This window comes from Cavia porcellus, unplaced genomic scaffold (genome assembly GCF_034190915.1).
Source record: "Cavia porcellus strain 051 isolate PalLab524CR breed Dunkin Hartley unplaced genomic scaffold, mCavPor4.1 scaffold_11, whole genome shotgun sequence".
Classification (NCBI taxonomy): Eukaryota; Metazoa; Chordata; class Mammalia; order Rodentia; family Caviidae; genus Cavia; species Cavia porcellus.
In genome coordinates, this window is record NW_026947494.1 from 43598744 (window position 1) to 43615764 (window position 17021).

General features: G+C 37.3%; 1 protein-coding gene across 1 annotated transcript in view; it reads right to left on the reverse strand.

Moving 5' to 3' along the window:
* Cdc20b (cell division cycle 20B) overlaps window positions 1-17021 on the reverse strand; it is a 73197-nt gene that overhangs the window by 34806 nt on the left and 21370 nt on the right. Inside the window, exons 4-5 of the mRNA XM_063258146.1 lie at window positions 9556-9686; window positions 5917-6010 (exon numbers count right to left, since the gene is read on the reverse strand). Of these exons, the coding sequence (XP_063114216.1) occupies window positions 5917-6010; window positions 9556-9686 (225 nt within the window). The remainder of the gene's footprint in view (window positions 1-5916; window positions 6011-9555; window positions 9687-17021) is intronic.

The following is a 17021-nucleotide window of genomic DNA, read 5'->3' on the forward strand; positions in this document are numbered from 1 at the left end:
TAACTAGGCATCCACACGTAAAAAAATTAATATAGGTATAGATCCTACTACTTTACAAAAATTAACTCAAACTGGATCATAGACATAAACTATCAATCTTCTAGAAGATAACACAGACAAAAACCTGCATGAATGGAATTTAGCTATAAATTTTTAGATACAACACCAGAGTCACAATCCATGAAAAACATACTTGATAAACTCAACCTCACTAAATTAAAAACATCTGCTCTGTAAAGGTACTGTCAAGAGAATGAAAAGACAAGCCACAGAGCAGAGAAAAATATTTACAAAGGACAAATTTGACAAAGGGCTGTTGTCTGAACTATACAAAGAAACCCTTAAGGTCTTAAAGCTTAACAATAAGAAAATGAACAGTCACATCTTAAAATGGTGAAAGATCTGGACAATTCACCAAAGAATAATGATAGAATAAGAAGCATATAAAAAGATACCAAATAGGGTATGTCGTTAGAGAATTGCAAGGTGAAACAAGATAGCACTACACTTGTATCACAATGGCCCAAACCCCAACATTGACAACAAATACTGCAAAGATATGGAGCACTGAAACGTTCATTCTTTGCCACTGGAATGCAAAAGGGCAGTCACTCTGGAACACACCTTGCCACTTCCTTAGAAAACTAAATATACTCTTGTCATACAATCTAGCAACTGTGTTCTTTGCTTTTTATTTAGATGAATTGAAACCAGATGTCTACACAAAAATCTGGAACATGAGCCAAGCATGGTGGCACATACCTATAATTCCAACACTCTAGAAGGCCGAAGCAGGAGGATTCCAAGTTTGAACCCAGCCTCAGCAATTTAGCAATTTAGTGAAAGTCTGTCTCAAAATAAAGGCACTTAGGATGTCATTCAGTGAAAAGGCCCTGGGTTCAATTCCCAGTACTGAAAAGAAAAAAAAAAATGTTCAGTGTTTGTAATAGGTTTATTCACAATAGCTTTTTATTCTAAGACTTGGAAGAAACCAAGATGACCTTCAGGAAGTGAATGAATAAAATCTGGTACCATAAGATATATACAAAGTGTGATTGAAAAATACAGTAAATGCTTACACTTTTTAAATGTATTACAATAAAAGATACACTGCACCCTCAAAAGTCCCCTGATTTAAAACACATCTATCCCACTTCTTGCCAGCCATTTTCTGAAGCAGTTCTTAACACCTTTTTTTTTTTTTTGTACCAAGGATCAAACTCACAACCATGTGCTTACAAGGCAAGCGCTTATGCCACTGAGCTAAATCCCCAACCTAAAAGTCCTCTTTCATAAGTGTCTTTAGTTATATTGTCATGGCTGCCTCACATCCTATATTGATTCAAAATATTTACCTTTCATTGTCATTTTGACTTTGGAAAGAATCAAAAGTCACATGGTGCTGAGTTTTGTGAATTAGATGGATAAAGACGTACCACATTTCAAGCCTATTTTTCCACTGGCTGGCAGTTAGAAACAGAACTCACCATATTTCTTTTTATCATACGTCATAAGACAATAATGAAAGAGGGTTTCTTTTTTTTTTTTTTAAGGAGAAAAGAAAAGAAAGAAAAAAAAACAGTGAAGGGGTACAAGTTATACAGATTTACAGAAGAAAAAAATGCACAGTAGGAAATCACTAGTTAATGGATTACATATTGCCATCTTAGAAATAATTGTTCAAGTCACAAAATTAAAGCTTGTAGAGTGGACATTCCAACAATGATACTGCAAACAGTTCTGTTCAATGATCCAATAAAACTCTGTGATATCATTTTCTATCTTATACATTTAAATATACATGCAGTTATATAGTTTAGAGCACTTTCTTTTCCTCTCTTTTGTACAGTGACTATTGCACATTTTGGGTTTCATCGCTCCCACGGTTCTTATTGCTTTTTTGGAAGAGAGTAAAACCAAATGTGACATAACAGAACAGAATCGGTCAAGTCAAAAGGGTGGACATAATAGATAATATAAAAACATAATACAAGGTGATCAACAATGGTTACCATAATGCCTCCCGCTATTTCTAATAGAATTGCCTATATCATTAGTTGTAATACAATTGAACAAAATCGTAAAGAATAAAACCGACAAAACCGAAACATTGGAGATATTGTAGGTCTTCAAAAGTAGATAAAAGTCAATGAGAATGGGTGTTATAATGAATCTCATTATCTTCTCAGCTGATGCCTAAACTTTCGAACCTGATACTATCCAGCAAAACAGAATAGAGGAACCTCAGTCAAAAGCAAGATGGTGAGAGTAATACAGGGCTTCAAATCGAGATAATAGAAAGTCAAAGTGGGTTACTATATTATATCCTGCTATATTTTTCCCTTTAATTAAATGGATAAAAATAAAAAAGTAAATAATGGAGTGGAGATTGAGAAAAAAGAGGGCATAACAGCGAAACAGGGCAGATCAAAACATAACCATTTAAGCAGAATAGTGTTTCACCACCAGATATTTCCAACCCAAAAGTAGTTACCATATTGACTCCCTCCCTGAAGTCCTTGAGTACAACTTCATATACTGTAGCATTAAGTATATCAAAACAATGTAAAACCATTTAAGAGAATGACAGCATTATAGAGTATTTAGAATCGACTAACAGAAAATGAACAATGGTCTCTGTATAATCTCCTTGTCTTTAAAAGGTTTTTGCTTATACTATCATACATAACAAAATCCAATAAGATACAACCTGTTTAGACCATTGGAGACAGAAGAACAAAAGCTAGATGAGACTTCAAAACAAGATGGTACTAAATCAGCATTACCTATTAAGATGTCATTTTCTCCAAAATAGCTGTTCCTGTCATCTAATCTTCTCTGTCTCATTTCTGTTGAGCTCTTTTTCTGTCAGTAGCTGTCAGTTTGTCTTCTTCATTTTGTTCTCTGCTCCATTCGTTGTGGCCTCCCCGCCACTATTTCTGGGTTCTTTGTATTTTTCTTTTTTTAGAATATCCTGCAATACTTTCTGTAGGGTTGAATTGGTGGTTACAAATTCCCCCAGTTCCTCTTTATCCTGGAAGCACCTCATTTTTCCATCAATTTCCAGGGACAGTTGTGTAGGATATCTCAATCTTGGCTGGAGATTATTATCTTTCAAAGCTTGAATTATTTCCCCCCATGCTCTTCGTGATTTGATGGTTTGTGCAGAGAAATCTGCTGTAATTCTGATGGGTGTTCCCTTGTAAGTGATCTGTTTCTTGTCTCTTACAGCTTTTAATATTCTGTTCTTGTATTGAATTTCTGGAATTTTTATTATTATATGCCTGGGTGTTTCTCTGTTAGGGTTGTAGGTAGCTGGGGTCCTGTATGCCTCATACATCTGAGTATCTTTACTTTTTGCTAAATTAGGAAAATTCTCCTGGATTATTTCTGTGAGTAGCTTTTGTAGTTCACTTGTTTGTGTCCCTACTTCTTCTTTTATGTTCTTAATCCTTAAGTTATGGCTCCTCTTATCATCTTCTTGTCTTTGTATTATTGCTGTTTGTTTCTTTGTTATTTTTAAGAAGTTTTTCATTTCATTCTCCCATATTTCAAGTCTGCCCTCCAGTTCAGATAGTCTGTCCTTAGTTTCTTTCAAGCTGTTATGCCAGTCTTGGATAGACTTCTTAATTTCTTGATAGTCCCTTTGAACCTGCTTCACATACTCAATGCTTTCTCTGTTTTCTCCATCAAGCAATTCTCCCCTCTTTTTCTGTTCTTCCATTCCACCATCTGTTTTTTCCTGGGTGGTGCTTAGCATTTCTCTAACTATTCTGCATACTTCTAGCTTCAGGTCATTGATAACTTCATTCCTGAATTGGTCTATGAGGCTCTCTATATGGCGCTTAATGTATATTGGTGCGGTGTCCACTATTGCCTGTTTCTCAGGATTGGGGGCCGAGGAGCCTTTTTTGTTGCTTCCCTTCCCCATATTTTCTGTTCCTTATAAAATGCAAGCTTACATAGGAGGCCCGGCTTCCCTGCCTGTCAGCCGCAGCCTGACCAAATTGCACTGGCTAGTTGTTCCCGCCCACCACTGCGCACCAGGGAGTTGCGGAGGAGGCAGCCTACGCGGGAGTCAGTCGCTCCTCCGGGCCACCATCAGGCTCTGGGATCTGGGTTAGGCCAGCCTAGGGAGTCCGCCAGCAGCGTCACTCAGGCCAGGCACTTTTCACCAATCCTGTCCGAGAGGGGAATGTGTGGCTGGAGTTGCCACCGCGCCCTGCTCTTACAGGACTGCCTGAGCCCAGAAAGTCCTCCGCTGGAGTCAAACTGTGGTAGGGGGTCAGTTTCTCACTCACCTCGCCACCAGTCAGTTTTCGTGTACGCCTCCTTGTCTGTCCTGTTTTCGACTCCGTTCGCAGACTCCCGTTCCCAGAGCTCTGCACGTCTCTCCTTGCCGAGCCGCTGTGGAGGCAGCCAGCCGCCGGGCGGCAGGAAACCCAAATCGCGGTTTCCAATGGCGCGGGGTCAAGCCTCTACACCAAGTCTTTTCTGTTCCTATTTTAGCGCCAGGACTGTATTCTAAGTTGGTTTCTCTCAGCCCAGTTCGTTCCTGAGTCAGCAGAGCATATCTCTACTGGTTCGTGTCTCCTTAGTCCACATCATTCCTGGCCTCTGAGCCGAGCCTTTCAGAGAGCCTCCGGTAGTTGCTGTTGTCTGTCCGCCATGTTCTCCCAGAGTCCTGAAAGAGGGTTTCTAAAACTGCTTCACAAAGTGGCAATAATGAAAGGACAGAGTACTTGATACAGGTGGGAGTTCTCCTAGAGGGATTAATGCCAATGTGTTGTTTACTGTAATAATTGTTTTAATTATTGATCATGCCACATACTGATATTCAGCACTGAACATAATGAACTTTCAACACATGAAAAAGCACAAAGGAAACTGAAAAGTATATTAGTAAGTGAAATAAGCCAATCTGAAAAGGTTAACTATTGAATGATTCCAACTATATAACATCATGAAAAAGAAAACGTATGAATATAAAACAAAGGCTACCAAGGGAAAGAAAAAAATGAATATACAAAGCATGTAAGATTTTTAGGACAGTGAAACTATTCTGTCTGATATTGTGATACTGAATGCATATCATTATTCATTTGTAAAAATGTATAAAATATAAAAAATCTATCAAAAAAACTAATAAACTCATATAATGATTTAATATCTTCAAAACTCTGAGTACTACTAGAATTTATGGACAAATTTTCAATCAAGTAAAAAATCAGAAAAATATTTTCAGAAATACTGGTTCTAACATCAGAGAAGTCCCAGGATGACAAAGGTACAACTAGACCAGCCTGTTTAGCAGGCTTGCAGGGAGGTCACCAAGGAAAAGAGGGAGCTGAAGAGAAAGTGCATGAAAAATGTTATTATTAGCTGTGGAAAAAATTAGCATAATTAGAGGAAATATTAATAGTTTAATGAACATGTTGTACAAGACAGTTATCCTAGAAAGGAAGAACACTTACAGTGACTACTCGGCTCAGTATAAAATTAGTTGTATAGTAATGTTATATAAACACTATGAATTTTTGTTTTGTAAAGTATGTTATAAGCATGTCCAGAGATTGAAGAAAAAATGAAGCAGAAGGAAAACTAAGTTCTTATATACTAAACTAAATCATGGCGATGTCCAAAATTTTAAGAAATAGCAGTTTACCAATATTATATAGAGAACAGATATAATATCAGGGGAGTAACTGGAAGAGCTAAAAGTGGTCGCCTCTAGAAAACAGGACTTAGAGATAGAGCTAGTTAGGACTGAGGATTATGAAACTTGTCCAAAACTCAGTATCATGTTTATTTTATTTAAGAATATAAATATTAACACAGTTTAAAGGAAGGAAGAAATGAAGGGGTCAGGGAAGAAGGGTAGGAAAGAAGGACAAATGGAAAGCTTTTGCCCCCTACCTTTCCAAACACATTGGGATTCCTGGCAAAGCTGCATTTTCCCATTAATTTGCTGGATCACTTTCTGGGCTGAAAACAGCTGGTTTAGGCATTTCTGAAAATAAATACATATAAAGTGTGGGAGACAACCCAGTGACTCCCTTTGAATCCAAAACAATTATTGTGACTTTGATGATTTGGAGTCTCATTTCCTTATACTGATATGTAAAAAAGTATAAAGTATTTCCTTCTCTCTATAGCCCCCTTAAAACAATTCCACTGCTACCCTAATTGGATTATATAAATTGATCCTTCTGCATATCTTTATTTCTGCAGTTTACAGAGATGCCAATCTTGCACCTGGCTAGCCAGCTCAAATTACTCATTTAATTCCCGCCGTCCTGACTATCACTCATCCCTGAGCCACCCACCTTCTTCACAAGATAATAAATGCTGGTAGAGGCCTAGAATCAAGGCCTTTGTCCACAGGTCCTCACAAGGATTGGATTTAGGACCCCTTGGCTGCTCTTAATTTGGAATATGCTTTTGTGCCTTTACTCTCCATGTGGATGGCATGGGTGATGGTAGATTGAAATTAACCTGCTGGGATTCCAATAACATCTCAATAGGATTATAAATATAAATCCTATTTTGGACTGTGAGGAAGACTAGAGAGAGGATTACAATACTTATAATTCCCTCAACAATTCCATTTAGCAGGTATTGTTTAGCCAGGCTAAAATCCTATTACCCTTCTAATCTAAAATTCTATTTAGTCTATAACCAACCACAGGCCATGGACAACATCACTTGCCAGAAATGAGGACAAGTCACATAAATTTCAAATAACTTGCCTCAATTTCCACAGGCACAAAAATACAATTGCTATCTCAGTTGAGCCAGTAGATAAAATGCACTCCTGACATTCTGTCATCAACTGTGATTGAGACCAGTTGGAAAAATCAATAATGAAGAGAGAGAAAAGTTCTCACTGGAATTTTCCAAAAGCACTAATGTATAGGTGAGGCAGAAAAGATGTTTTTTCATTCAGTCATTCAAAACAATATACGATATTTAATCTTATGTGTACGGCAATCACTGGATCTCCCAAGTTTACACAGATGTCTCTTTGACAGCACTGATTTAGTATTTTGGTTTCTCCCTCAACATTATATCACATTATAAACACTGCTTGTCAATGAATCATGGTTTTTATGTATTTAAAACAGAAAAAATAACTATAAAGCAAATTTATCCAGTCTCAGCACTTTGGAGCAGATAATTCATTGTCAAGAGAGCTGTCCTGAGCACTGCAGAATACTTGGCAAATCCCTGAATTTACCTACTAGCTGCCCGACTGACTGTGAAAACCAAAAACTTTCTCAGACATTGCCAGATGTACTTTGGGACACAAAATCACCCTCAGTTGAAAACCACTGGTATAAAATTACATTTTTTAAATTGCCTGCTGATCAGTAATTCAATTTTACTCTTTACAGGTTCACTTCTGCAGAGTGCTAAAGAATCCCACAAAGCTGGACAAAGCACTGTCCAGTTATGTGCCTTACTCTATATACCCAGGAATGTTCTTTTCTGAATGAGATACACTTATTCCTTTAGATAGCAGCTCAGCACAAAGCCCTCACTGTGAAAACACTCTCCACATGATCGGTGAGGGCCAATAAAGACTACAATGCTTTATGTAAAAGTATTCCATCTCTTTCAATGCTACTTGATGTCTAGCCATGGTAACAGTTTCCATTATGCCTTGCCAGAGTTATTCGGTGCTACTTGGATAATGTTCTATCTGTATAACAATTTCTCTAACAGGTATCTTGCAATCCCACAGACAGAGCCACCAACCTTACTGCTACCAGTTACCAAAGAAGGTAAGGGAAAGGAAAAAGGAAGTCTTGAGGGTCAGGGCAGTAAATCTCCAGTCAACAGTGGAAGATGGAAAGGACAGTGGTGTTAATAATCTAGTGCAAGGATGAGGCAAACTGCACCCATAATTATCTCAGTAGAATTCCCTATTGATCCTCTAACCCTAAATCCACACACAACAATGAGGCCTTAACAAAAGACTTGTTCTAATACATTTGTTTCCAATTTTGTAGGTGTTCAATAATTTGAATTTACTCTCCTAATATCTTATTTTTCCTGTAGAATGTTACATATGGCAAACCCAGATGGAGACACACACTAAAAAATAATAATTTAGCTTAAATTGAGAAATTACAACTTTTCTAGTTAAAAGGTTTTAAATGAAACATTGATTCCTTCAGACACTCTTCATTAAATTTGGTAAACCTGAAAACATACTATTGGTATGATGTGCCCACAGTACTTAGACTGTGTTTCTAAGGTCTTAAAATGATGAGATACCGAAAAGAATAAATTAACTTGAACAGACCCAAGCCTCTCTCTGTGAGTCAATGCCATTTGTAGACTGGCAGGAGAGAGAACAGGACCACATCAGGAAGCAAGCCCAGTCTGGAAGCCAGCACCATGCCCAGGCCACTACCAGACTGAGAACAGCTAGACTCCAGCCCCTTCCAGCACTCAGGCTGGCAAACAAGAAACCAATCCTCCCACAGCTGTAAGCTTATCTAAGAAACACAGGCTATGATGATAGCTATTAGATGCAATTAGAAATGCAATTGGATGTTTATGGTGCTTTGGTGTTTCACCAACATTGCAGGTCTAGGGTCAGTGGTCTGATCATAGATTCAGAGGATAGCAGTATGCAGTGTGGCATCTAGGGAGGATCTCTTTCTGAGGGTTGTAGCCATTGTTGATTTCCTATGGTCTTGTTTTGCTGTCGCATATCATTTCCACTGTTTTGTTGGATTGGGTCTTATTCTCTTTAGTTTTGTTTATGTTAAATACGATGGCAGGAGCAGCTATTTCAAAAATAGCAAGATATATTATGGTAACAATTTTGGATTATTATTGGCTTGTTTTGAAATTCTTTATCACATTGATTGTCTGTTTTTATGGTTTCTATTCTATTCTGTTCTGTTTGGTTTTTACTATGTCCAAAGTTATCTGCAGCTATTTTTAAGACATCAAAGAGCATTATGGTAACTATTGCTGATTTCATGTTTTAAGTCCTGTATCTCTTACACTCGTTTGTTTTGATTGGTTTATTCTGTTTTATCCTCTTTAAACTAAAAAAAGAATGAATCAAGAGACAGACAACAACAAAGAATTATGGAAAATATCCAAAAGACCACTTTCTAAATGAACAATTGAATTTATTCTGAGGTCCTAAAGGGTGGACCTAGTCACCATATGAGTTGGAAATGACTGTAAAAAGAGAGCTCTTGGCTGAGAGTAAGCAAACCAGAGTGTGTATAATTTTGTTGTTCTTTTTTATCTTGACTTCTTTAATGATTATTCTCATTTTTACTTTTTGAATGGTCCTAATAACATTTTCTTATGTACTTGAGGAATTTTTTTTTAATTTTTTTATTTTTGAAGTACTTCTATTTATATCCTTTGCTTGCTTGGTTGCTTGTTTTATTTTTGCTCTATTTTGATGTTTTGGTCAGGAATCCATCACTTCCATCATTAGCTAAGAAACTCTTGCCTAATATTTGGAACTCAGGTGTCCGAGGTTCTCAAAATATAGCATCTTCAGTCTTTTTCTTTGCCTACCTGGCCTTTGGAGGCAACATTTTCCTTCCCACCTCTCTCCAGTGCATGAGATGCCTTGCAAAATTGCAGGGAAGAGTTATTTGATTCAGAGCTGCCTTTGACAGGAGTCTTCAGTGGTTCTTTGTGAGATCCTACAACAGAAACATTTAGCTTTGAATTTGGATTTTAAAACCAGATAATCACTTGGATTAGAGGTCTAGTCGTAGCATCTTCAAGAGTAGAACAGAACAAGTTGGCCCAAGTTCTTGTGTCAAATCCCAGGAAGAGAGTGGAAGGGAGGGAAAGAAATGGAGTCTTATCTAAAACGCTGTGTTTATAATTGAACACTCATGAGAAACTGCCTCAGTGGCCTCTCTGACAGGGAGGAAATTCCAGGATAAAGCTCTGATCCTACCTATAGCCACAACAGAGAAAATGCTTTTACTTCTTCATGCCAAAAACAGATTTGCATATTTGGAGAATGGACAGAAAGATCAGTTTAAAATGATGGTGCAGGTGTGGAGCTTCCAACAAGTAGGCAGGCGCAGGCTATCCCCGGAGCCCAGCCTATTTGGGACTCCTGCACCTCACCATCGGTGTGTAGAGGAAGGGCTGGGTGGATCTGGGGCGCCTGCATCCGCCTCCCCATGTGTCTGGAGGACTGTGGATATCTCAGCAAGCAGGGGAGCATCGCAGGTTCCAGAGGCCCTGCGGCCTGTGGTAAGTGCTCAGCGCACTCTGCCCAAAGCCCAGATTGTTCGGGACCCTCCAGGCTTCCAGGTGCAGTGAAGTGGATAAGTGGGTTTGAGGCATCTACATCCCCCTCCCCATCCCAGCTGCACTTGGAGAACTGTGGAGCTTCCAACAAGTAGGTGGGCGCACGTTATCCCAGGAGCCCAGCCTATTTGGGACTCCTGCACCTCACCATCGGTGTGTAGAGGAAGGGCTGGGCGGATCTGGGGCGCCTGAATCCGCCTTCCCGTGTGTCTGGAGGACTGTAGATATCTCAGCAAGCAGGGGAGCATAGCAGGTTCCAGAGGCTCCGTGGCCTGTGGTAAGTGCTCAATGCACTCTGCCCAAAGCCCAGACTATTTGGGACCCTCCAGGCTTTGGGGTGCAGTGAAGTGGATAAGTGGGTTTGAGGCATCTACATCCGCCTCCCCATCCCAGCTGCACTAGGAGAACTTTGGAGCTTCCAAAAGCAGGTGGGCGCACAGTGTCACTGAGGCCCAGCTTATCTGGAATTACGGAGTTCTAAACAGGCAGAAGAGGGCAATTGGTTCTACAGGCCCAGTGGCTTGGGGTAACGGGGTGCCAGAGTCTCAGGAGCTGCGAACATAGAAGGGGATTTCCAACAGACCCTGAGGAAGCTTTCAAATACCACTTGAAACACAGAAATATAGGAAAATGACAAAATGAAAGCCCAAATTACAACCTCAAACCTCCAGCCCATCTCAAGAAACCCTAGGAGCAAGGTATATAGAAGAAAATATATGCCATTCACCTCAAATATTGGACACAATAGCTACTGAAATTAACAAGCAACTCCAGGAAGCTTTAAAGAAATTCAAACTCGAAATAATCTCCCAGGTAAAAGAAGAAATGATAAAAGAAATGAAAAAGATTCTGAATATATCTAAAGAAAACACAGTTAAAAAATTGGAGGAACTAAACAAAAAGATAGAATCCCTAGATGAGCAGTATAAGAAACAACAGAATACATAATGCAGATGCACAGAGATATACAGGGAATAAAAAACTCCACTGAAAGTTGTACAAACCACCTCAATGAAAGTGAAGATAGAATTTCAGACCTTGAAGACAGGATTGCAGCTAGTGAACAGGAAAGGAAAGATCTTTTTAAAATAACAAGGAATCAGGAAACAACAATTCAACAACTGCAAGATGATGTAAAGAAAAATAACATAAGAATGATAGGGATTAATGAAAAAGAAGGAGACAACATAAAGGATGTCAAGAGGATATTTAGAGAAGTAATAGCTGAAAATTTCCCAAGCATGAGATCAGAAACCGACATCAGGATCAGTGAAGCATACAGAACTCCAAATAGTCATAATCAAAATAAAACTACACCCAGACATATAATAATCACCATCCCAGATATCCAACACAAGAATAGATTATTAAAAGCTGTCAGAGAGAAAAGACAGATCACTTATAAAGGAAAACCTATCAGAATCACAGCAGACTTCTCAGTACAAACAATAAAGTCAAGAAGACCATGGAGTGAAGTATTCCAGATCCTAAAGCAAAATGATTTCCAACCTAGACTGATGTATCCTGCAAAACTATCATTCAAAATTGATGGTGAAATATGATACTTCCATGACAAAGAACAGCTGAAGAACTTCATGAACACCAAACCAACCCTGCAAAAAATATTTAAAGACAGTTTAGATACACAAAGGAAAAAACCACTAAGCAAAGCAGATAGTTAAACAGAACAGAAAGATAAAGATGCAAGAGCAGAGAGATAACATGTCAACAATAAACCAGCATTTAACAGTAATAACCATTAATATAAATGGTCTCAATGCACCAATCAAAAAAAAAAAAAAAAACAGACTCACAGAATGGATCAAGAAACAAAATCCAACCATATACTGTTTACAGGAAACCCATCTAACCCAGAAGGATACTCACAGACTGAAAGTCAAAGGATGGAAAACAATACTTCATGCAGCAAGAATCCAAAAAAAAGCAGGAGTAGCCATTCTGTTTGCAGACAATGTGAACTTTAAACCAACAATGACAATAAAGGACAAAGAAGGTCACTAAATACTCATTAGGGGAAAACTCCAAGAGGAAGAACTATCTATAACTATCTATAACTATCTTAAATATATATGCACCAAACTCTAGAGCACCCAGTTATAAAAGACAACTATTAACAAAAATGAAAACTCAAATTATCAGTAACACAATTGTAACAGGAGACCTTAATACGCCATTGACACCAAGGGACAGATCAACCAGACAGAAAATGAGCAAAGAAATAACAGAACTGAATCACACCTGTGAACAAATGGATTTGATAGACATATACAGAATGTTCCACCCAACAACATCGGAATACACATTCTTCTTAGCAGTACATGGATCATTCTCTAAAATAGACCATATATTAGCTCACAGAACATATTTCAACAAGTGCAAAAGAGTTGAAATCATCCCTTGCATGTTATCGGATCATAGCGCTCTGAACTTAGAAATTAATGATAAAAGATACTGCAAAAATCCTGCAAACACATGGAAACTGAATAACACACTCTTGAGTAATCAGTGGGTCACAGAAGAAATTAAAGAAGAAATTAAACAATACCTAAAAGAAAATGAAAATGCAGATACAACTTACCAGAATTTGTGGGATGCAATGAAAGCCGTCCTCAGAGGAAAATTTATTGCACTGAGTTCTCACATCAGGAAAACAGAACGAATACAAATAAATAACTTGATGCTACACCTCAAACAGCTAGAAAAAGAAGAGCAAGTCAAACCCAAAGCCAAAAGAACAGAGGAAATTATAAAAATCAGAGCAGAAATCAATGCAACAGAGACTAACAATCCAAAGAATCAACGAATCAAAGAGTTGGTTCTTTGAAAGAATAAATAAAATCTATAAGCTGCTAGCCAACCTTATTTAAAAAAAGGGAAGAAAAAGCTCAAATTCATGCAATAAGAAATGAAAAAGGTGAAATCACTACAGACCCAATAGAAATACAGAAGATCATCAACACCTATTTTGAAAACCTCTACTCTCAAAGGTTTGATAACACAGAAGAAATAGACAGATTCTTAGAAACATATAAAGTACCAAAGCTACATCAAGAGGATGTAAAACTGTTGAATAACCCAATCTCTGTTAATGAAATTGAAAATGTAATTAAGTCCTTACTACAAAGAAGAGCCCAGGCCCAGATGGATTCACTGCAGAATTCTACAAGAAATACAAAGAAGACCTAATGCCGACACTCCTCAAACTATTCAATGAAATTGAAAGGGCAGCAATCCTTCCAAAGTCATTCCTGGAAGCAAATATTACTCTAATACCGAAACCTGAGAAAGACCCAACTAAAAAAGAGAACTATAGACCAATCTCCCTAATGAACACAGATGCAAAAATCCTCAATAAAATATTGGCAAATAGGATGCAGCAAATCATCAAGAAGATTATACACCATTCCTGGGATTCATCCCAGGAATGCAAGGATGGCTCAACATACATAAATCAATAAATGTAATCCACCATATCAATAAAGCCAAAAGTAAGAATCACATGATCATTTCTATACATGCAGAAAAAGCCTTCGATAAGGTCCAACATTCATTCATGATAAGAACTTTACAGAAAATTGGAATAGATGGTCTTTACCTCAATATAATAAAGGCCATTTATGACAAACCAACAGCCAGCATCATACTAAATGGCCAAAAATTGAAAGCCTTTACTTTAAAATCAGGCACAAGACAAAGATATCCTTTATCACCACTCCTATTTAATATAGTACTGGAACTACTAGCCAGAGCAATTAGACAAGAGAGAGAAATAAAAGGGGTAAAGATAGGAAAAAAAGAAGTTAAATTATCATTGTTTGCAGATGACATGATACTCTACATAGAAGAACCCCTAAACTCCATTGAAAGACTCTTAGATACAATAAATAAATTCAGTAATGTAGCTGGATACAAAATCAATACTCAGGAATCAATAGCATTCCTATACACGAACAACAAAATCACAGAGAGGGAAATAAGAGAAACCACACTCTTCACATTAGCAAGCAAAAAAATGAAATATTTAGGAATTACTCTTATGATAGAAGTGAAAAACCTATACAAGGAAAATTATAATACCCTGAAAAAAGAAATTGAAGATGATCTCAGAAAATGGAAAGACATCCCTTGCTCATGGATAGGAAGAACAAACATTGTGAAAATGGCCATTATCCCAAAACTGTTATACAGATTCAATGCAATCCCAATAGAAATACCATCAACATACCTTATACATCTAGAGAAATCACTCCTAAAATTCATCTGGAACCAGAAGAGACCTAGAATAGCAAAGGCAATTCTAAGCAGCAAAGGCAAGGCAGGAGGCATCACAATCCCTGACTTGAAGTTATACTACAAAGCAACAGTAGTAAAATCAACATGGTATTGGAATCAAAACAGAGCCGAAGATCAATGGAATAGATTAGAAGATACAACCACAACTACAAACACACTCAACCACCTTATCTTTGATAAAGGAGCCAAGCAGGTTCACTGGAAGAACGACAGTCTCTTTAATAAATGGTGCTGGAAAAACTGGCTCTCCATTTGCCGAAAACTAAAGCTAGACCCGTGTCTATCACCATGTACTAAATTAAAATCTAAATGGGTCAAAGATCTGAATATTAAAACAGAAACACTAAATCTATTGGAAGACAAATTGGGTAGAAACCTTGAAGACATAGGAGTAGGTAGAGAATTCATGAACAGGACTCAAACCGCACGGGAAATAATTCCCAGAATGAATAACTGGGACCACTTCTTATTAAAAAGTTTTTGTATGTCAAAAGAAATCTCCAGCATAGTGAAAAGAAAACCCACAAACTGGGAAAAGATTTTAGTGAACTCTCTCTCAGACAAGGGACTCTTGTCTAAAACATATAAAGAATTAAAAAAACTCAGACCCCCAAAATTCAAAGATCCAATCCAAAAATGGGCATCTGAGATGAATACGCACTTCTCAGATGAAGAAATACAAATGGCAAATAAATTATTGAAAAAATGTTCATCATCATTGGTCATTAGAGAAATGCAAATTAAAACCACACTGAGATACCATCTCACTCCTGAAAGAATGGCCAGGATCAAGAAAACCAACAACAACAAATGCTGGAGAGGCTGTAGGGAAAAAGGAACTCTCCTACACTGTTGTGGGAGTGTAGACTGGTACAACCTTTGTGGAGGTCAGTCTGGAGATTTCTCAAAAAGCTGGGATTGGAAGTCCGATTTATTCCAGCTATTCCACTTCTAGGCATATTCCCAGAAGAACTGAAAGCATCATACCACAGTGATATATGTGCACCTATGTTTATAGCAGCACAATTTGTAATCGCCAGATCTTGGAAACAACCCAAGTGTCCATCAACTGAGGAATGGATAAAAAAGTTGTGGTATTTCTATACAATGGAGTATTATTCAGCTATAAAGAAGGATCACATTGAGATATTTATCAATAAATGGGCACAGCTTGAGACCATACTCATAAGTGAAATAAATCAATCTCGCATGTGTGAATACCAAATAGTTTCCCTAATGTAAGTAATGATTCAAATATATAAAAATATGTGGTAATCATGATTCCCCATTATGTGGCCTTGAAGCCTTATAAAGTTTTCACTTATTAATTAGAAAGGCTTTTTTCTGGGCTTCTTGATATGGAAATATTTGGAGCTATAGTATATGAAGTTTTATTCAAATATTTCAAGGAAAAAGACAGACACTATGGTAACTACTATTAAGTCGGGTTATTTGGTGGTGAAGCACTAGGTTGCTGAAACAGTCATGCTTTGACCTGTATTGTTATATTGTTATTTCCTCTTTTATCTCAATCTCTCCCTTATTCGCTAAAAAAATTATTTAGTTATTTTTTATGTTTGTTTTAATTAAGGGGAAAAATTTTAAAAATTAGCAGGATATATAATAGTAACTATTTTTGATTTCCTATTAACTTGTTTTGAAGTCCTGTAATACTCCCATGATCTTGTTTTGACTGATTAGACTCTGTTCCATTCTGTATGATAGTATCAAGTTTGAGGGTATAGGCAACTACTTTGAAGGCAATAAGATTAACTAAGATGCCCATTCTGGTTTGACTATTGTCTCCTTTGGAAGTCCGGTAATGTTTATAATGCTTAAGTTTTATTGGTCTTGTTCTCTACTGGTTTGTTCAACTTTATAATACCTAATGAGATAGACAATTCTTTTTAAGGAAACAAGAGACATTATGGAAATCATTGTTGATAACCTTGTACTCTGTTTTTACGTCATGTGCTATGTCTATCCTTGGTTTTGACTGACAGCTTTGTTTTGCCATATTTGACTTTATTCTCTCCCCCCCCCCAAAAAAAGTAATAAGAACTAAGGAGTAATAAAACCCAAAATGTGTAAATTTTGCTGTAAAAAAGAGAAGGAAAAAAAGTGCTCTAAAAGATACAACAGCAAGTGTGTTTAAGGGTATTAAATAGCTGACCATATTAATGTTTTTGGTTGGATCATTGAACACAACTGTTTGCAGTCTCACTGTTTGAATGTCCACTTTGTATGCTTTGATACTGTGACTTGAGCAACTATCTCTAAGATGATAATATGTAATCTATTAACTGGTGATTTCTTACTGTTTTGTTTTGTTTTTTGTAGTTCTGTATTACTTGTACCCTTATATCGCTTTGTTTTGTTTTGTTTTTTCTCTTTTT